This window comes from Diceros bicornis, chromosome 32 (genome assembly GCF_020826845.1).
Source record: "Diceros bicornis minor isolate mBicDic1 chromosome 32, mDicBic1.mat.cur, whole genome shotgun sequence".
NCBI lineage: Eukaryota > Metazoa > Chordata > Mammalia > Perissodactyla > Rhinocerotidae > Diceros > Diceros bicornis.
The window spans coordinates 26,001,636-26,016,745 of record NC_080771.1 but is presented as its reverse complement, the minus strand read 5'-3'; the positions used below and the strand labels follow the sequence as shown (position 1 = coordinate 26,016,745).

General features: G+C 46.1%; 1 protein-coding gene across 1 annotated transcript; it reads right to left on the bottom strand.

Moving 5' to 3' along the window:
- Nucleotides 1-629: 629 nt before the first annotated feature.
- GABARAPL2 (GABA type A receptor associated protein like 2) lies at nucleotides 630-10,705 on the bottom strand. Its single transcript, XM_058528306.1, has 4 exons — nucleotides 10,563-10,705; nucleotides 10,178-10,233; nucleotides 8,854-9,026; nucleotides 630-1,237 (listed from the first exon to the last, which is right to left on the bottom strand). The coding sequence occupies exons 1-4, from the start codon at nucleotides 10,594-10,596 to the stop codon at nucleotides 1,147-1,149; spliced, it is 354 nt and encodes a 117-aa protein (XP_058384289.1). The 5' UTR covers nucleotides 10,597-10,705; the 3' UTR covers nucleotides 630-1,146.
- Between the last annotated feature and the right edge of the window lie 4,405 nt (nucleotides 10,706-15,110).

Here is a 15,110-nt window from a genome sequence, read left to right as displayed (position 1 = left end):
AAAAAATGGAGGTACATATAAAGGATGTGTGTATGTGGTTATCACTCCAGCACTGTGTAATTACTAGTAAAAGACTGCAAACAACCCAAATGCCATTAATAGGGGACCAGGTAAGTAATAATGATATATCCATACAGTGCAACACTACTTGGCTGTAAAAATGAATAAAAAGGCTCTCTATGAACTAATATGAAAAGATCACCAGGATATACTGTTAAATGAAGAAAAGCAATGTACATAAATATATATAATGTTTTCTTTTGTATAAGAAAAAGACGAAAATAAGGACACATATTCATACTTAACTGTACTTCCAAAAATAAAAACCGAAAAGAAACAAGCCAGTAAAAGTAGCTTCCCATAGGGTGGAGGGCTAGGGTAGTCAGAAAACAGTGGTGGGAGCAGGACTTCCCAATGTATACCTTTTTAGAGAGTCCTGATATCTGAACCACGTGAACATGTTAACCATTCAGAACAAAAGATTTCCCTCCTTATGACACAAGCCACTGTTCCTGTCCCAGGCTGTGCTGCCATGGCCCCCACAAGCCCTCATCCTGGCCCAGCAGACGTAGGAGCTACTTCTCTGACCATCTAAAGAAGGTGAATAAAGGACATGGTCACACTGCAAGGCCTTTATAAGAGGAAGTTTTATTGTTAATTATTTACCTTAATAGTTTCAGAAAGAGGAACAGATTAGCTCAGTCCAACATGATTGGCAGCTGGCAAAATCTAGTGAAGCAAGTGTTCTGATTGCTAAGAATTTAATTTGGATGCTTTTAACACTTAGCCATCTAACACTTCAAACATAATCCAGAATAAATGCATCATCTCCCTCCCTTTCACTTTAATACCCACCTACCGCACTTCAATATGGAAATATCTTCATTAAATATGATTCCCAGAGGAACAAGTTCCCTGGAGAGTATAGCCATGAGGACAGTGCACAAAAAGAAAAACTCAAAATAAAACTCTGTATGATAATTTACTAGTCTAAGGAAACAAAACCTTCCAATATATTAAGAAATAAATCCAGTTACAAATGCACTAATAGGTCTATGTGAAGAGGTTCTGGTATAGTAACTGAAAATGGCCGGCTATTTACAAGATACACAAGCAAGAACGGTGCACCTAGCCCAGCACTGGCCCTCAGAAGCCAAAAGTGTTCTCTCCACTGTAGGCCACATACAAGAATCCGTCTTCATCTTTTTCCTTCTCGTAAAGCTGTCCCATAGTTAGGCTTGAAAGAGAAAAACAAAAAACAACATTGAGAATTGGGTTTGGTTACTGAGTCCAGCTGTTGAAAGATGGCTTGAGGATAAGGAACTTGACTACTTAAACTAGCTACTCTCTACCACACCTCTAGTGGTGAGTGGTAAAAGTAATTCAGATCTCACTACCTGCTGTGTGCCTACAATCCTGTTTTACAGAAGGGAAATGGAGCCACAAAAAATTAAGATAAATTAGGCCTCTGGGAATCAGTAAATAAGACTAGAATCAAGTCTCCATCCTCCTTACTCCAAGGCAAGGCCACTTGACTCACCCTCACACCAAATAAATCCTTCAGAGGCCAGCACTAGCTCCTTGAGTGGGCTTGGCTGGTTAGTACAAGTTAGTACATTCAGAATGCCTTCTGAATGCCAAGGGCAAGGGAAAAAAACTAAGCAAAATTAAGAGCCTAAGAGGCCGATCCCAGTGTGGGTGGAGGACCAAAGGAAGGAAGAGTACACGGGGCTTTCTTCTCCTTCAGGCTGGTTTATTTGAAGATTTGTAATTTGTACCTAACATGTTAAGTACAGTAGGTTCATTCTTGTGGACGCTCCCCTGCCAAAAACCCTGTGCCCCAGAGATCTGCATCAGCGTCATCAAAGAGAAGTGATTTTCCTCACACATGATGCAAAAAGCTCTCAGACTGTATGTGGAATCCAGAGAAGCTCTGCCCAACCTTCCTAAGAACCCTCCAGAAATAGATATTGCTCAAACTAAACATGTGTGGGTGGGAAAGCTGGCTTTCCCTAAGCCATAAAACAGACTGCAGGAGAGGAGACCTAATGTAGTTCTCTGCCATGGAACTGAGCTGTACTGGCTCCAGAATGAGACTAGTAACACCTGGAACCCCAGGCGAGCTCTGGCCACGTGACTGTACTATTAGAGATGAGCAGGAGGCGCCAACACGTGCTAAACATCACTGTGACTATGCATGGTGGGGTGAACCAGAACCAGCAGTAAAATAGGAGGCTGAGAGCCGGCTCGAGACATCAGAAGTCACTAGCCCAGACAGGTCACAAGAGATGCTTAAATGCAGGCTTCAGTAAAACAAGGGCCAGTGGGGTAGACAGGGTCCAGGGCCTCAAGCTGGTGGAGCAATGACTGTCCCACTCTGCTGCTTTGCTGCTGGCAGACTGAGTGGGACGTCCATGTAAACAGGGATACAGGCCACATTTATAAAGGAGTTTTTTTCCTTTCCTATTCTTCCTGCCCCATTTGCAAGCTTAGCTGAGTTGGCTGTGTGGGTAGATGAGAATTACTGAGTAACAACGTGGGGGTGGAGGAGTGGGAATACGAAATGGCCTGTCATCAGCCTCTTGTACAACAGTGCTCCCTGTGAGGATCTCTTAACCTGGAACTTGTAAAATAAGGACTCCCTGGAACAGCACTGTCCACTAGAAACTTCTGCTATGATAGAAATGTCTTGTATTTTTGCTGCCCAATACAGCACTACATTCAGCTACATAGCTACATTCAGCACTTGAAATGTGGCTAGTCTGAACTGGGATGTGCTGTAAGTGTAAAACATACAAAAGATTACAAACACTTAGTATAAAAAAAGGATGTAAAATATCTCAATTTTGTTTACATGTTGAAATGATGACATTTTGGATATACTGGATAAATAAAATACATTATTAAAATTAATTTCACCTGTTTTTTTCTTTTTTAATGTGACTACTAGAAAATTTAAAATTACATATGTGGCTCACATGCCATTTCTATTGACAGCACTGCTCTGGAACATGTGAGGACTTGGGGGGCAGTGGCTAGAGGGAGGAACCCCTAAGGGGCTCATGAGAACACCTGGAATGGTGGGTCTCAACCTCAGCTGCACATCAGAAACACTGGAGAGCTTTAAAAACATCTCCATGCCCAAGCCCCACCCCAGACCAATTGAATCAGAATTTCTGGAGGTAGGACCCAGGCATCAGTATGTTTTAAAATGCCCAAGACGATTCCAGGTGCAGCCAGGTTGAGAAACAGTCCCTCTGCCAAAGGAAGAAAGATGCTTGTGTTTTTTTTTGAAGATGCTTATTTTTAAGAGCCATGTGATTAGGAAGTAGAGGGACTGACAAGCCAGGAAGTGGAGTGAAAAGCCAGCAGCTAGTGAAGGGCTTGAATAAGTAGCTGAGTCTCTCAAAAAGACTTACCCTGGTGGTTGGGAGTGCCCCGAGGAACCCTGCTTTTCTCTGAGACACCTCAGAATGAGGCTAAGGGGAAAAGAGCTACAGCTATTGCCACAACTCTCTTTGCCTTTCTTGGTACAAGCATCCAGGCTGACCTTGATGAGACCTGTCCTACTGTCTCAACCACTACCATCACTAAAGGGTTTAGACGCAGAAGTAGCAGACATTTTGTGCAATTCAAAGGCAGCCACCCCTTGGTGCCTATGTCACATTTGGTTCCATCTGACAAACTTCTGCTCTTTTCCTAGCAAGTTAGAAGGCCTAGTGCAATGACTCTAAATTCCACTCTGAATTAGAGATACCTGAGGAGCTTTATAAACACCAGTGGCCCATCCAAGACTCTATATGCTGTCCACAGTGAATTCTTGTACAACAGTGTACAAGTAGTAGGAATCACTACTGTCTAAGGCAGGCTCTGAGACTTTGAGAGGGAGGGCCCATAATCATGTAGCTTTCTGCCTTCAGATTCCATTGTCTAAGTAAAACTTGGGTTTATAAATTTGTTTATCCAGTGCCCTAGCAGCTATAGAGGCTGATCGTACAAATTCTAATTATAATAGTAAACACATGCCAAGCACTGTTCTAACTGCCTTACATATATTAACTTTTTATCCTCACAACAATCTTATGACACAGTATCATAATCCATAGTTCATAGATAATAAAAGTGAGGCACAGAGTGGTTAAATAATTCACCCCACGTCACAAAGCTAGGAGACATTCTTACCATTAGGCTGTGCTGCCTCCAAGTGAATACACAGCTAGATCTGTTCTAATGACCTAATGTCAGCGTCCTTGTACCTTCTGCAGCGATCTCCCTCAGAACGGGGCTTCTCACACAGACAAACATGCATACGGAATCACCTGGACGTCTTGTTAAAGTGCCTGTTTGGATTCAGAAGGTCAGAGTGGGGCCTGAGATTCTACATTTCTAACAAGTTCCCAGCTAAAGCCACTGCTGCCAGCCTCTGCATCACACATCGAGTAGCCAAGTCTCAGCACTCTCCCCTTCAGATCCTGTAATCTGACGACTAGATGGCTGTGCCTAGTGACTTTAATAAGAGTCCTCTCACTGTTCTCCTTTTCTCTGTCACGCAGCCTCGCGTGGAAACTTTATTTAGTTGGCGGCAGCACCGTGTCCTTATTCTCAGGGTACCCTTGGGCAGGAACTTGAAAACTGATAACGCTCAACTCTGGGAGCTAAACACTCCATTCAGCAGCCTGTGACTGAACGCCTGATTTCGAGGCTTTGCTGGGTGCCATGAAAGAAGACTGGCACATCTGTACAGTACGATTTGAAAATAGCACTTGTGAGATAAGGCCACACACATACAGAGTCAGAATAACTTGCCCTAGAGCCAAAAACAGCTGGGCCACTAATACAGTTGAAAAAAATTGTTTTTAAGTCCCATTAAACGAACAGTCAAGTGGAAGTGCAGGGAGGAAAACGTGACCCTAGTCAGCAGGCAGTCTCTAGCAGAAGGCTAGTGTGTCAGTGTAGAACAAGTTCCATAAGCCTCTGAGATGATGAGCTTCCCTCTCAGAATTCAGAGGCCTGAGCCACACAGCACTAGGCAGGCCACTGCTAGTGCAGGAATGCCTGAGGATCCTAAAGCACAGAGGCAGCTCTAATGCATCTGTCAGGCTAAGCTGCGAAGGCTGCTGGATGGACTGACAATTCGCAAGCAGCACTGCAACTCCAAGGCTTCCAGCCTAAGTTACTGGCTGCAGAAGACAACCAGAGATGGCCTCCAGTCCCTAACACTAATGCACACCATTGTGGCACTGAGTATTACACGCACTCCTCCGGGTACCAGGGCTACCAGGGGTACTGCCACCTTCCAAGCTCTGAGTCTGACAAGGAAAGAAATGGGAAAACATCAGATTCAAGCCATGGAGTCAATCTAAGGTGTGGTGGGACCCCGAAGTACTGAGTGAAATGAACCTAAATTGCTCCCTAAAACCCTGTCCCCTACCCCTCCGTTCAGGGTCACACAGATCCAGACCAACTAACCAATAATAAAGGCAGCTTTCAGAAGGATCCACCTCCAGGAATGGCCATGCTGCTGAGGACAAATACTAGTTTTAAGCTTCTCAGCAGCCTGTGAATTGAGGGAGGCTGACCTAGAACTGTGTGGGTTGCCCAATCCCCGCAGAACCTCCCCTTGGCCCCTGATCAAGGTCAGGTCATGGAGGCTGTGGGATCCAGCCTGACTCATGAATTGGCTGGACTGATGGGCACACCTGGCCACCCATCTGCTTTGGAGCCTACATGCTTCCACTGGACCTGGATTTATCTCTTTTCCAGCAGGGGGAGGACAGGCGGGGTGAGGTACGAGGACAATGGCCACTGCTGTGGATCCGGGAAAGGCACTCGCCTCAAAGTGAAAGTGAATATGGCCCTGAAGCCTCCCCGAGATTCTAAAAAATAAAAATTAACTACTGCTTGTTCCTTTTATCAGATTTTTCTCTGATATAAATAAACCCTATTCTACTGCTGAAATAAACCCTGTTCTTGAAGAGATACTTACCCAGAAACGATCCAGAGTGCTTAATTTAAGCACATTTCTAAATAAAGTTTGAATGGACTATAAGACATCACAACTTCCTTTTACTTAGTACCTCTTTAAGATCCAGAAGCAACTAAACACCATAATCTTAAACACAGCAGAGGTTTCCCAATGTAACATTCCCAAATTATAACATCATAGAGACAGTTTATTTAATAATAATATACTCCTGTTTCTATTTTAAAGGGGAGATTAACAAGACTAGTCTGTGTTCGAAACAAAGACCACCAAGGTAGGCACAATTGCCTGGGTTCCCCTCTAACACCATGACTGGAAAACTTGTACACTGATGTTCCTTCTCAAGTCCTGTCTGCACCAAGGCATAGTTCTCCTTTTGTTTTTGGCCTGATTCTGGATGCAGGCACCTAGGCAGAGAATTCAACCTTCCAATGCTAAATGGGAAAAGGCAATTGAGATTCTCCCCCTTTTTAAAAAAACATAAATCAGAATTTAGGAAGTAAAACTCTTAGGGACTTGCCTGTCTCTATTTCTAGAATCAGTATTTAATACTAACTACTCTAAACAATAATCACGACATTTTACATGGTGCTCACTTGTGTTCCAGAACACTCTCCCAAAGTTCCATTCCAAGGCAAGAATAAATGGAGTTACTTCCGCTCAGCCTCAGACATAAGCGATCCCTGTTATGGATAGGGGAGGGCTCCTGCAGGCCTGGGTTCATCCTTTCTCAACTCTGATTTCCCCAGCCACTCTCTGAAGGCTGCAAGCACTGGCTGAAGGTTAAAGGAGGCCCTGCGTTTCCCTAAGGAGGCTGGAAAAAGCTGAGGAAGAGGCTGCTAAACTGCCTTGAGGAGGAGATGGTGAAGCTGAGTCACTCAGGAAGGAGACCCTGTAGCAATTTTGTTTGTGCTTTCAGGCGATTGGCATCTCCATAAAGCCCAATGATGTCACATGCCTCTCTTGTTTATAAACAAATTTGTTTGTAAGAATAAAACCCCCAAACAAACAAAGAACTGCTGCTTTAAGTGTGGGGCAGGAAGACATTAACTGGGGCCAAAGGCACTCAGGGCCTGAGCAGAGGGGCCCTGGTTAGTGATCCTAAAATCCTGACTTGGGTCACTGGTGTAATCTGCCTTAGGGTAGATTCTCACTAGGCTGGAAAGGCAAATGGGACTTGGAGAGAAAATGGCCCTGATGCAGACTCTGCTGCCCTGAGAATCACTTTTCATTTCCAATTCTATTTATATCTCAGGGATAATGGGGGAGGGGGCAGTTGCTAAAATCTGCAGCCATTTTAATTGCTAGATTAATGTGGAGCCATCAGAGTAATCTTAATGTCTCCAGAGCCTGATTCATTTCCTTCAAGAAGTATCAGAGGATCAGAATTAAAGAAAATAAACTCAATGCCATAGGTCCTACTCACCTACTTCCTCCCACTAAGAAACCACCTCCAGGAAGGAGGAAACACAGGGTCGCCAAGGCTCTGCAGAAGTTGCAGGTGGTATGAATAAAGATTTGCCTTCTCTCCCACCTTAAAGGAAGCCACAAGTGACCACAGGGGCCCAGGGCTTCCTCCCCTGGTGAAGAGTGCACCCAGCACCACACTGCCCAGAGGCCTGGGAAGGAAGGCTAGAAGAACCCAACAGGGTGACAAGATCACCTCTGGCAATATCGCAGCTTCCTGAGCTATAGCTGTGGCAGATCAATGGCACCCAGCAGGCAGGGCCTGGCCTGTCTCCCCAGACAAGACATTGGCCTTAGGGAAGAACCTTCCATTTCTCCCCTATCCTGCTCCTCTGCCAAACAGCAGGAAGTGGAGGTGGTGGAGACTGGAAGAGAGAAAATCAGAACAAAATATAGCCAGAGCTTTCTACCTTTTGTAGGGAAAGGACTGGAATTTGGCTTAGGCCTCTCTGGAGCTTTCAAGGATTTTCAAAAGGAATATATTTTGGCCACATTGGGCTAGTTCCCAGGGATTCTGAAAGTCTTAGCTTTTAGAAGTGCTACCTTTGGGAGGTAACAAATGAAACTTAGTTTGGGTCACCAAGATGAGACGCAGCCAGGAACTCACACTCAGGGGAGAGGGGCCAGCATCTGGCTCAGGCCCTAGAAGTCCTCAATCAGTAACAGGAAAGCACTGACCAGGGACTTAGACTGAGCCAATCCATTTTCCTCTTTCCACAGGGAACTAAAGCTGGGCTGTCAACTATACAGAAGAAGGGAATTGTAATGCTCCTGCCTAGATTCAGGCCCCAAGTTATCCCAAAGATTGCTTCCAGGCAGCACAACAGCTAGAGCAAAGGGCAGTTACTCTGCCAGGCAGAGCAGGTGGTGCCAAGGGAGATGTAAGTCTGTAAAGAGACCTCAGGGCACTTTGCTGGACGGCAGCCATTTTAGCATACGTGAGGATTAGGCAGCCACAGACCCTCACAGTGGCACAGAGCTGACTGAGTTTGGAGAGCAAGTAGGCAAGGTGATTACCCAAAGCTGAGCTACAGCAGGGCCCACGAGCTCCTGGTGGAGAATGACAGGTCTTATTATATGAATCATTTGGAGAAAACCTCATTTCAGGCTTCAGTTCTATTAATGGCTTAAGCCTAAGTAAGTCCTCAACTGTTTTAAGGGATCCTGGGGAGACTGAGGCTGGATTTCATAATTTTTTTTTAAAAGTCCAGGCCTTGTTCCATTTTCTTAACCCAAAGTACACTCCCATGTATTGCAGCCTTTTCTTATTTCCCTTGAGCTCCTAATGTCAGGGAGCACAAAATCCAGATTTCCAGTCAGAACCTCTAAGAGTTTTCAGACCTCCCAAGTTTTGAGTTCTGTAAGCAGCCAAGCAGATGGCCAATACAGTGAACACCTCTCACCTGGACTGTGGAACTGTCTTATCCACAAACAGGAAGATCGCCTTTTCAGAAGGAAGCTGGATCCTTTTCCTGATGATCCACATGAACTGAGCCACAGTGATGTCAGATGGAACTAGATACTTCCGTTTGTCAATGTCAACAATTTGAGAGCCTGAGACTTTTTCCACAATCACCTAGGAAAGCAAAGAGAGGTCAGGACTGGATTTCTAATGTGAGGCTCTGGCCTTGCACTGTTGGGAAGCTAATGAACAATGTGTGGGCAAGGAGGTGGGTGGGAAACTGTGTAACATGAGAAAATATGCTCCTGACTTAATAAACCACACACTCTGGAGGTTAAGAACTGATATAAATGTCTTCTAGGGAAACGGTAAGTGCTTTTCTGTGGTCAGTTATTATATTTCTCATCCCTGATCTCAACATGCATAAGAGAAACACAGCCCTTACTACAAAGCTTTTCAACCTTTTGTCTGGGCAGACCTGAGAATATCTGATGAGGCTGTTACTCCAGGACCCCAGAATGGATCTGCCTTCACACTACAGAGAAATTAAGATCCCAAAGAACATAGGAAACAAAAATGGATGGACTAATAGGAATGACTGGCAATCCCAGCCAGCCAAGAACCAAGCTCTTCCTTTGGCCTGTTGCTGCTCTCTGAACTAGGTTTCAAGTTTGTCCCTCTTACCCTTCTCCTCCCCAAAGGAACTGTTCACAAGCAATGAGCTACAATAACAGGCCTGGATGTCCTTTAAAAATCAATAAGGATTACAGAAACTATCTCCCCTACCATGGAAAAAATATAGGATCATTTTTATTATTAATTAAGGGGAAACCATGGAAGAAAGGGTTTTCAGCCATTTCTCAGATATTTTTTGGTCAGGAAAGGATGACCAGGTCAGGGTGAAGAAAGGGAGCTAGAAGTCCGGTAAAGATGGAGGCTCAAAGTTAAAGATGAATGTCCTGAGACTACAAGTACCACTTCCAAGACCAAAGTGACAGTCTCCCCCCACCACTGTTCCCCAAAGTGGCAGTGACCTGTTGCCCTGTCCTAGAACATCACTCCTTACATAATTGGCGAGGGAGCCCAGAGGCTGCAGACAGCTCGCTGGCCTAGATTGGGAGATTCAGCACTGAGGCACCCCGAACAGCACCAGCTCGAACCCCTCACGCCCCGGCCCCCGGACAGCCCCTAACCCAGTCTGGCCCGTCTGCTACTATAACTGGGACGGAAGCTCAACTTGTCAACTGTTGAATGGCCTGGGGCCCTATCACGAGTCCTAGACGACAGGGGTGACAGCGGGGTGAGGGGGCGGGGAGTCCACTCACCGGAACCCGATCAGGATACTTCGCTCGGATCTTCGCAGATTCCACGCATCTGTGTTCTGTGAGAGAAACACACCGAGCTGACGGTCGCGTCTGCCCGCTAGCTGGTTCCCAAGCCCCTGGCCCTCCTGCCCCCGAGACCTGCGCACCCCCCGGGCCCTCGTTTGGGCGTCCTGGCGGCCTCGGTCCTCGGTCCCCTGGCTCCCGCAGAGCCTGCGGATGGCGACACGGGCTCCGTGGGCAGCTGCCCCAGGGGCTGGGACCTTGGCTACCCGAGCCCAGAGCTCGGCATCCGCCCCGCCGGGCCCAGGCCAGGGCGGCCTGAGTGGGGGAGGGGGCTCACCTGCCACCCCAGGCCCCACGGCCCGGCCACTGGCCGAGCGCTTACCCAGCGAGTGGTCCTCCTTGAACATCCACTTCATGGCGGCGGCGGAAAGAGACGCACCCGGCTCTCGGAGCCGCGGAGCTCAGCGAACCAACTACAACAACAACGACGGCAGCGGTAGCGGCAGCAGCGACTACACGGCAGGCGGGACTTCCGGCTGCTGGAGCCTAGCAACCGGCCGGGGGCGGGGCTTCCGGCGCGCTCATCCCGACGCCATGCCAAGGGGTGGGGCCACACGCAAGAGGGCGCGGCGAGGGGGCCGCCAGGGGAGAGGGGGTGATGATGTTGATGACAGGGGCATCTGTGAGCTATATTGGAGACTGGGGAGAGGATATTCGGGAACTTGGGGTCTCGGCGGATGTGGGTAACGAGAAGGGGAGTTTGAGGGTCTGGCTGATAGGGTAGGGCTCTTGTAGAGGGCTGTTCATGAGGGCAGTCTGACTGGGGCGTTGGTGACAGGAGGGGCATTTTGGTGGTATGAATGACAGAAGAGGGGTCTCTGGTGGTTGGTGATAGCAGGGGGAGTCTGTTTCGGGCCTTGACAGTTTGGGGAGTATTGTTTGGAGTGGTAACAGGTTGGGAGCTCAATATGGGGTGTGTGAGGAGACTGTGGGGGGGAGCTGATGACTTCCCAAGGGTTCAGTATTGGGGACAGCCATAATAGGTTTCCTCGGACCTAAAAATTGAATTTAAACAAATCCCATTTCCTCCCTTTGTTCATGAGTAAATGTTTGAATAAACATAAGAAAAAGTATCACAAATATGCGTTTGAAGAGTGTAACATCACACTGATCACAAAGAGCCCCCTTAATCTTAACTGGCAGAGGAGCTAGAGGTGACTAGCAGGCTCGGAGAATTCCCCTAAGAGCTGGTCATGAGATGGGCTTCTTTGACCGGCAGCGTAGGGTTCAGCAATCACAGCCTACACTGTATGTGTCACCTGCCTGAGCATATGCCATGAGGTTCTCCAGTGATGTCATTCCTTTCTTCCTAGCAGAGTCATCAGGGCAGTCTGCTCTGGGTCATCATCTGTTTATGAGATGGTAAATATGTAACAAGACTATTGACTTAATTGGGCACATGATCCTTGCCGCGTGCTTGTGATTCTGATGCAGCTGAAAGACCTGTATGTTTGAACATTGTCATTCATCATTTCCTACAGTTGAAATTCCTGATGGATGCTGTGGAATCTAGCTTCATTCTAAAGGTATCTTTGTTATTTTAAGATTGTGTGTCTGAGTAACCAAAATAGGTTTTTGTTTGCTTGTTTGTCTTTAATGAAGTGAAAAATCCTTTGAATTTTGTACCTAGAAATTATTGTTGTTGCATATAGGAGCACTGTTCTAGGTGTTCAGGAAAAGCAGTGAACAGAACAGACAACACCCATGTTCTGATGGAGTTTGCATTCTAGTTGGACAAGACAGAAAATAGGGGCCGGCCCCGTGGCTTAGCGGTTAGGTGCGCACGCTCCGCTACTGGCGGCCTGGGTTCGGATCCCGGCGCGCACCAGCGCACCGCTTCTCCGGCCATGCTGAGGCCGCGTCTCACGTACAGCAGCTGGAAGGATGTGCAACTATGACATACAACTATCTACTGGGGCTTTGGGGAGAAAAAGGGGGGGGGGGGGGAAGGAGGAGGATTGGCAATAGATGTTGGCTCAGGACCGGTCTTCCTCAGCAAAAAGAGGAGGATTGGCATGGATGTTAGCTCAGGGCTGATCTTCCTCACAAAAAAAAAAAAGACAGAAAATAGATATGTCGGGTAACGATAGGTGCTGTTTCAGGAAAATAAAGCAGGGTTGGAGACTAGAGTGATGGTGGGATAGAATGCTAATTAGGTAAAGTGGTTGGCATATTCTAGGAATAAGAAGGATCCACTTGTGGCTGGAGGCGAATGAGCAAGGAGGAATGTGTTAGGAGATGAGATCAAAGAGATCTAGAACAAAGCTGTGTGGCGCTTTGAATTCCATGTGAAGAAATTTGGATTTTATTTAGAATGAAATGAGAGTCAGTGGAGGGTTTTAAACAGAGGTGTGACATGATATGACTTTCCTTTTTAAGTGATCAGGTTAGCTTTTGTGTAGACAGTAGACTATAAGGGGTTGAGGATGGAAGCAAAGGGAACAGTTAAGAGCCTATTGTGATAATCCAGGTGAAGGATGATGTTGGCTTAAACCAAGATGGTGTCTGTGGAGGCAGTGGGAAGCAGTTGTGTTCTAGATATATTTTGAAGGTAGAGCAGACAAAATTTGCTGATAGATTGGATATGAGGTATGAGGGACAAGTCAAGTCAGGGTTTTTGAAAGGATGGAATTGCCATTTACTAAAATAGAGTGGAGCTAGCTTGAGGAGTGAGAATCAAGAGTTTGGTTTTGGATATATTAAGTATGAGATGCTCAAGAGACATATCCAAGTGAAGATGTAGAGTAGGTGAATGGATCTATGAGTCTCAGATTCAGAAGAGAAATACTGAAGCTATTGAACTGGATGAGATCAGCTAGAGAGTGAGTGAAAAAATGAAAATACCTTTTTTGCAAATAGAATTAAACACTGAGGGATGAAGATGGTTGTTCACCATCTGATTGTGAATCAGTGGAGGAGTTAGAATTGGACTGAAGATCCCTGCTTCCCTTTACAGAGCTGGTCATTGTGTCCTAGTCCAAGGCATGTGTACACCACCTTGCGCCTGGAAGAGCTTAGTACACTTCTCAGGGGAAAGATCCACCATTCACCCAATTGATAGTCGTGTCACCTGTTTCAATGATGTGCAATGTCTTTCTGTCTTCTATCTTTACCTACTTTCTTGATGTCTTTTTCCAGTTCACCATTCTAATTGGCTTCTCTGATCTGCCTTGATGATATGCATCACCTTCTTCGCCTATTGGGTCATTACATTTAGCTGATTGAATGTTCTAAGGACACTGGATGCCTTCCTTGAGGGGGTGGTTAGTTGAAGAGGTGAGTCAGGAGGAGAAATAGGATCATCAATATATGCAATGACACATTAACAGACTTATAACACACACAGAATAAATTTCAAATGTTGGAGAGGTGTGTGAACATGGATACTGAGGGATGGCTAGGGCAATGGGGGCTGACATAAAGCCAAGCAAGGCTTACCAAGAAAGACTTCACAGAGAATGTGAATCTTATGTTTCAGAAAGAAAAGTACATTTTCTAAAGGATAAACTTCCCTTAAAAGATAGAAACAGGGACAGGCCTGGTGGCATAGGGGTTAAGTTCGAGTATTCCACTTTGGGGGCCTGCCCCGGGGTTTGCTGGTTGGGATCCTGGGGGCGGACCTACTCACCACTCATCAAGCCATGCTGAGGCAGCGTCCCATATAGAAGAGCTACGACTCTATAACTATGATACACAACCATGTACTGGGGCTTTGGGGAGAAAAGAGAAAAAAGAGGAAGATTGGCAACAGATGTTAGCACAGGGCCAATCTTCCCTAAAAAAAAAAAAAGATAGAAACAAAGGCTGAAGTTGGAATGGGGAACTGGGAAGCCAAAGGTTCAGCAATATAGATAAATGCCAATGTGAAAAAAATGTTGCAAAGCCTTGAAGCAAAAATTCAGGAATTTTAAACTGATTCAAGAGACCCTGAATGGGAGCTTCTAGAAAGGGGTAAAACATGATTAAAATGTGTAGTTTTAAGAGAACAACTCTCTTTGATCTTGGAGGTAAATTGTATGAAACATGAGAAAATTATGGAAATGGAAACTGAGAAGTCAGTTCTCAGTCATGAATGTGTGAAAATGACACAATATACACAGATCTTTAGCATTTAAAAAAATCTAATATTCTCTTAAAGAATTGAAATAAAAACACAAAGACTAGCTTCCTCAAATCATGGAAACAGAGTAAATATTAGTATCTGTTTTTTTTTTTTTTTTAAGATTTTATTTATTTATTTATTTTCCCCCAAAGCCCCAGTAGATAGTTGTATGTCATAGCTGCACATCCTTCTAGTTGCTGTATGTGGGACGCCACCTCAGCATGGCCGGAGAAGCAGTGCGTCTGTGCGCCCCTGGGATCCCAACCCAGGCCGCCAGCAGCGGAGCACGTGCACTTAACCGCTAAGCCATGGGGCTGGCCCTTAGTATCTGTTATTATTAAATACTTTTGCAAAGCTCATGGCATCTCAGGGGAGGCTGAAGCACTTCATACACTTAAATTCTTTTTGTTTTGTTTTGTTTTTTTTTTTGTGAGGAGGACTAGCCCTGAGCTAACATCTGATGCCAATCCTCCCCTTTTTTTCTTGAGGAAGACTGACGCTGGGCTAACATCCGTGCCCATCTTCCTCTACTTTATATGGGCCGCCGCCACAGCATGGCTTGACAAGCGGCGCTTTGGTGCGCGCCCGGGATCCGAGCCTGCGAACCCCGGGCCGCTGCAGCAGAGGGCGCGCACTTAACTGCGGCGCCACCAGACCGGGCCCCAACACATACACCTAAATTCTTAGCAGTCACCTCCCTGTTTCAGCAGTGACCAAGTGACACTAGCTACAGTGTGTGTTTCCTGCTGAAAGAAGGACCTGTGGAGG

Excerpts from the sequence above, each read along its gene's own strand:
- GABARAPL2 (XM_058528306.1), bottom strand. The coding sequence starts at position 10,596 with ATGAAGTGGATGTTCAAGGAGGACCACTCGCTGG. Across the intron at positions 10,234-10,562 it reads CAAGGAGGACCACTCGCTGG|AACACAGATGCGTGGAATCT; the intron begins GTAAGCGCTCGG and ends TTTCTCTCACAG. Across the intron at positions 9,027-10,177 it reads AGTATCCTGATCGGGTTCCG|GTGATTGTGGAAAAAGTCTC; the intron begins GTGAGTGGACTC and ends TTGCTTTCCTAG.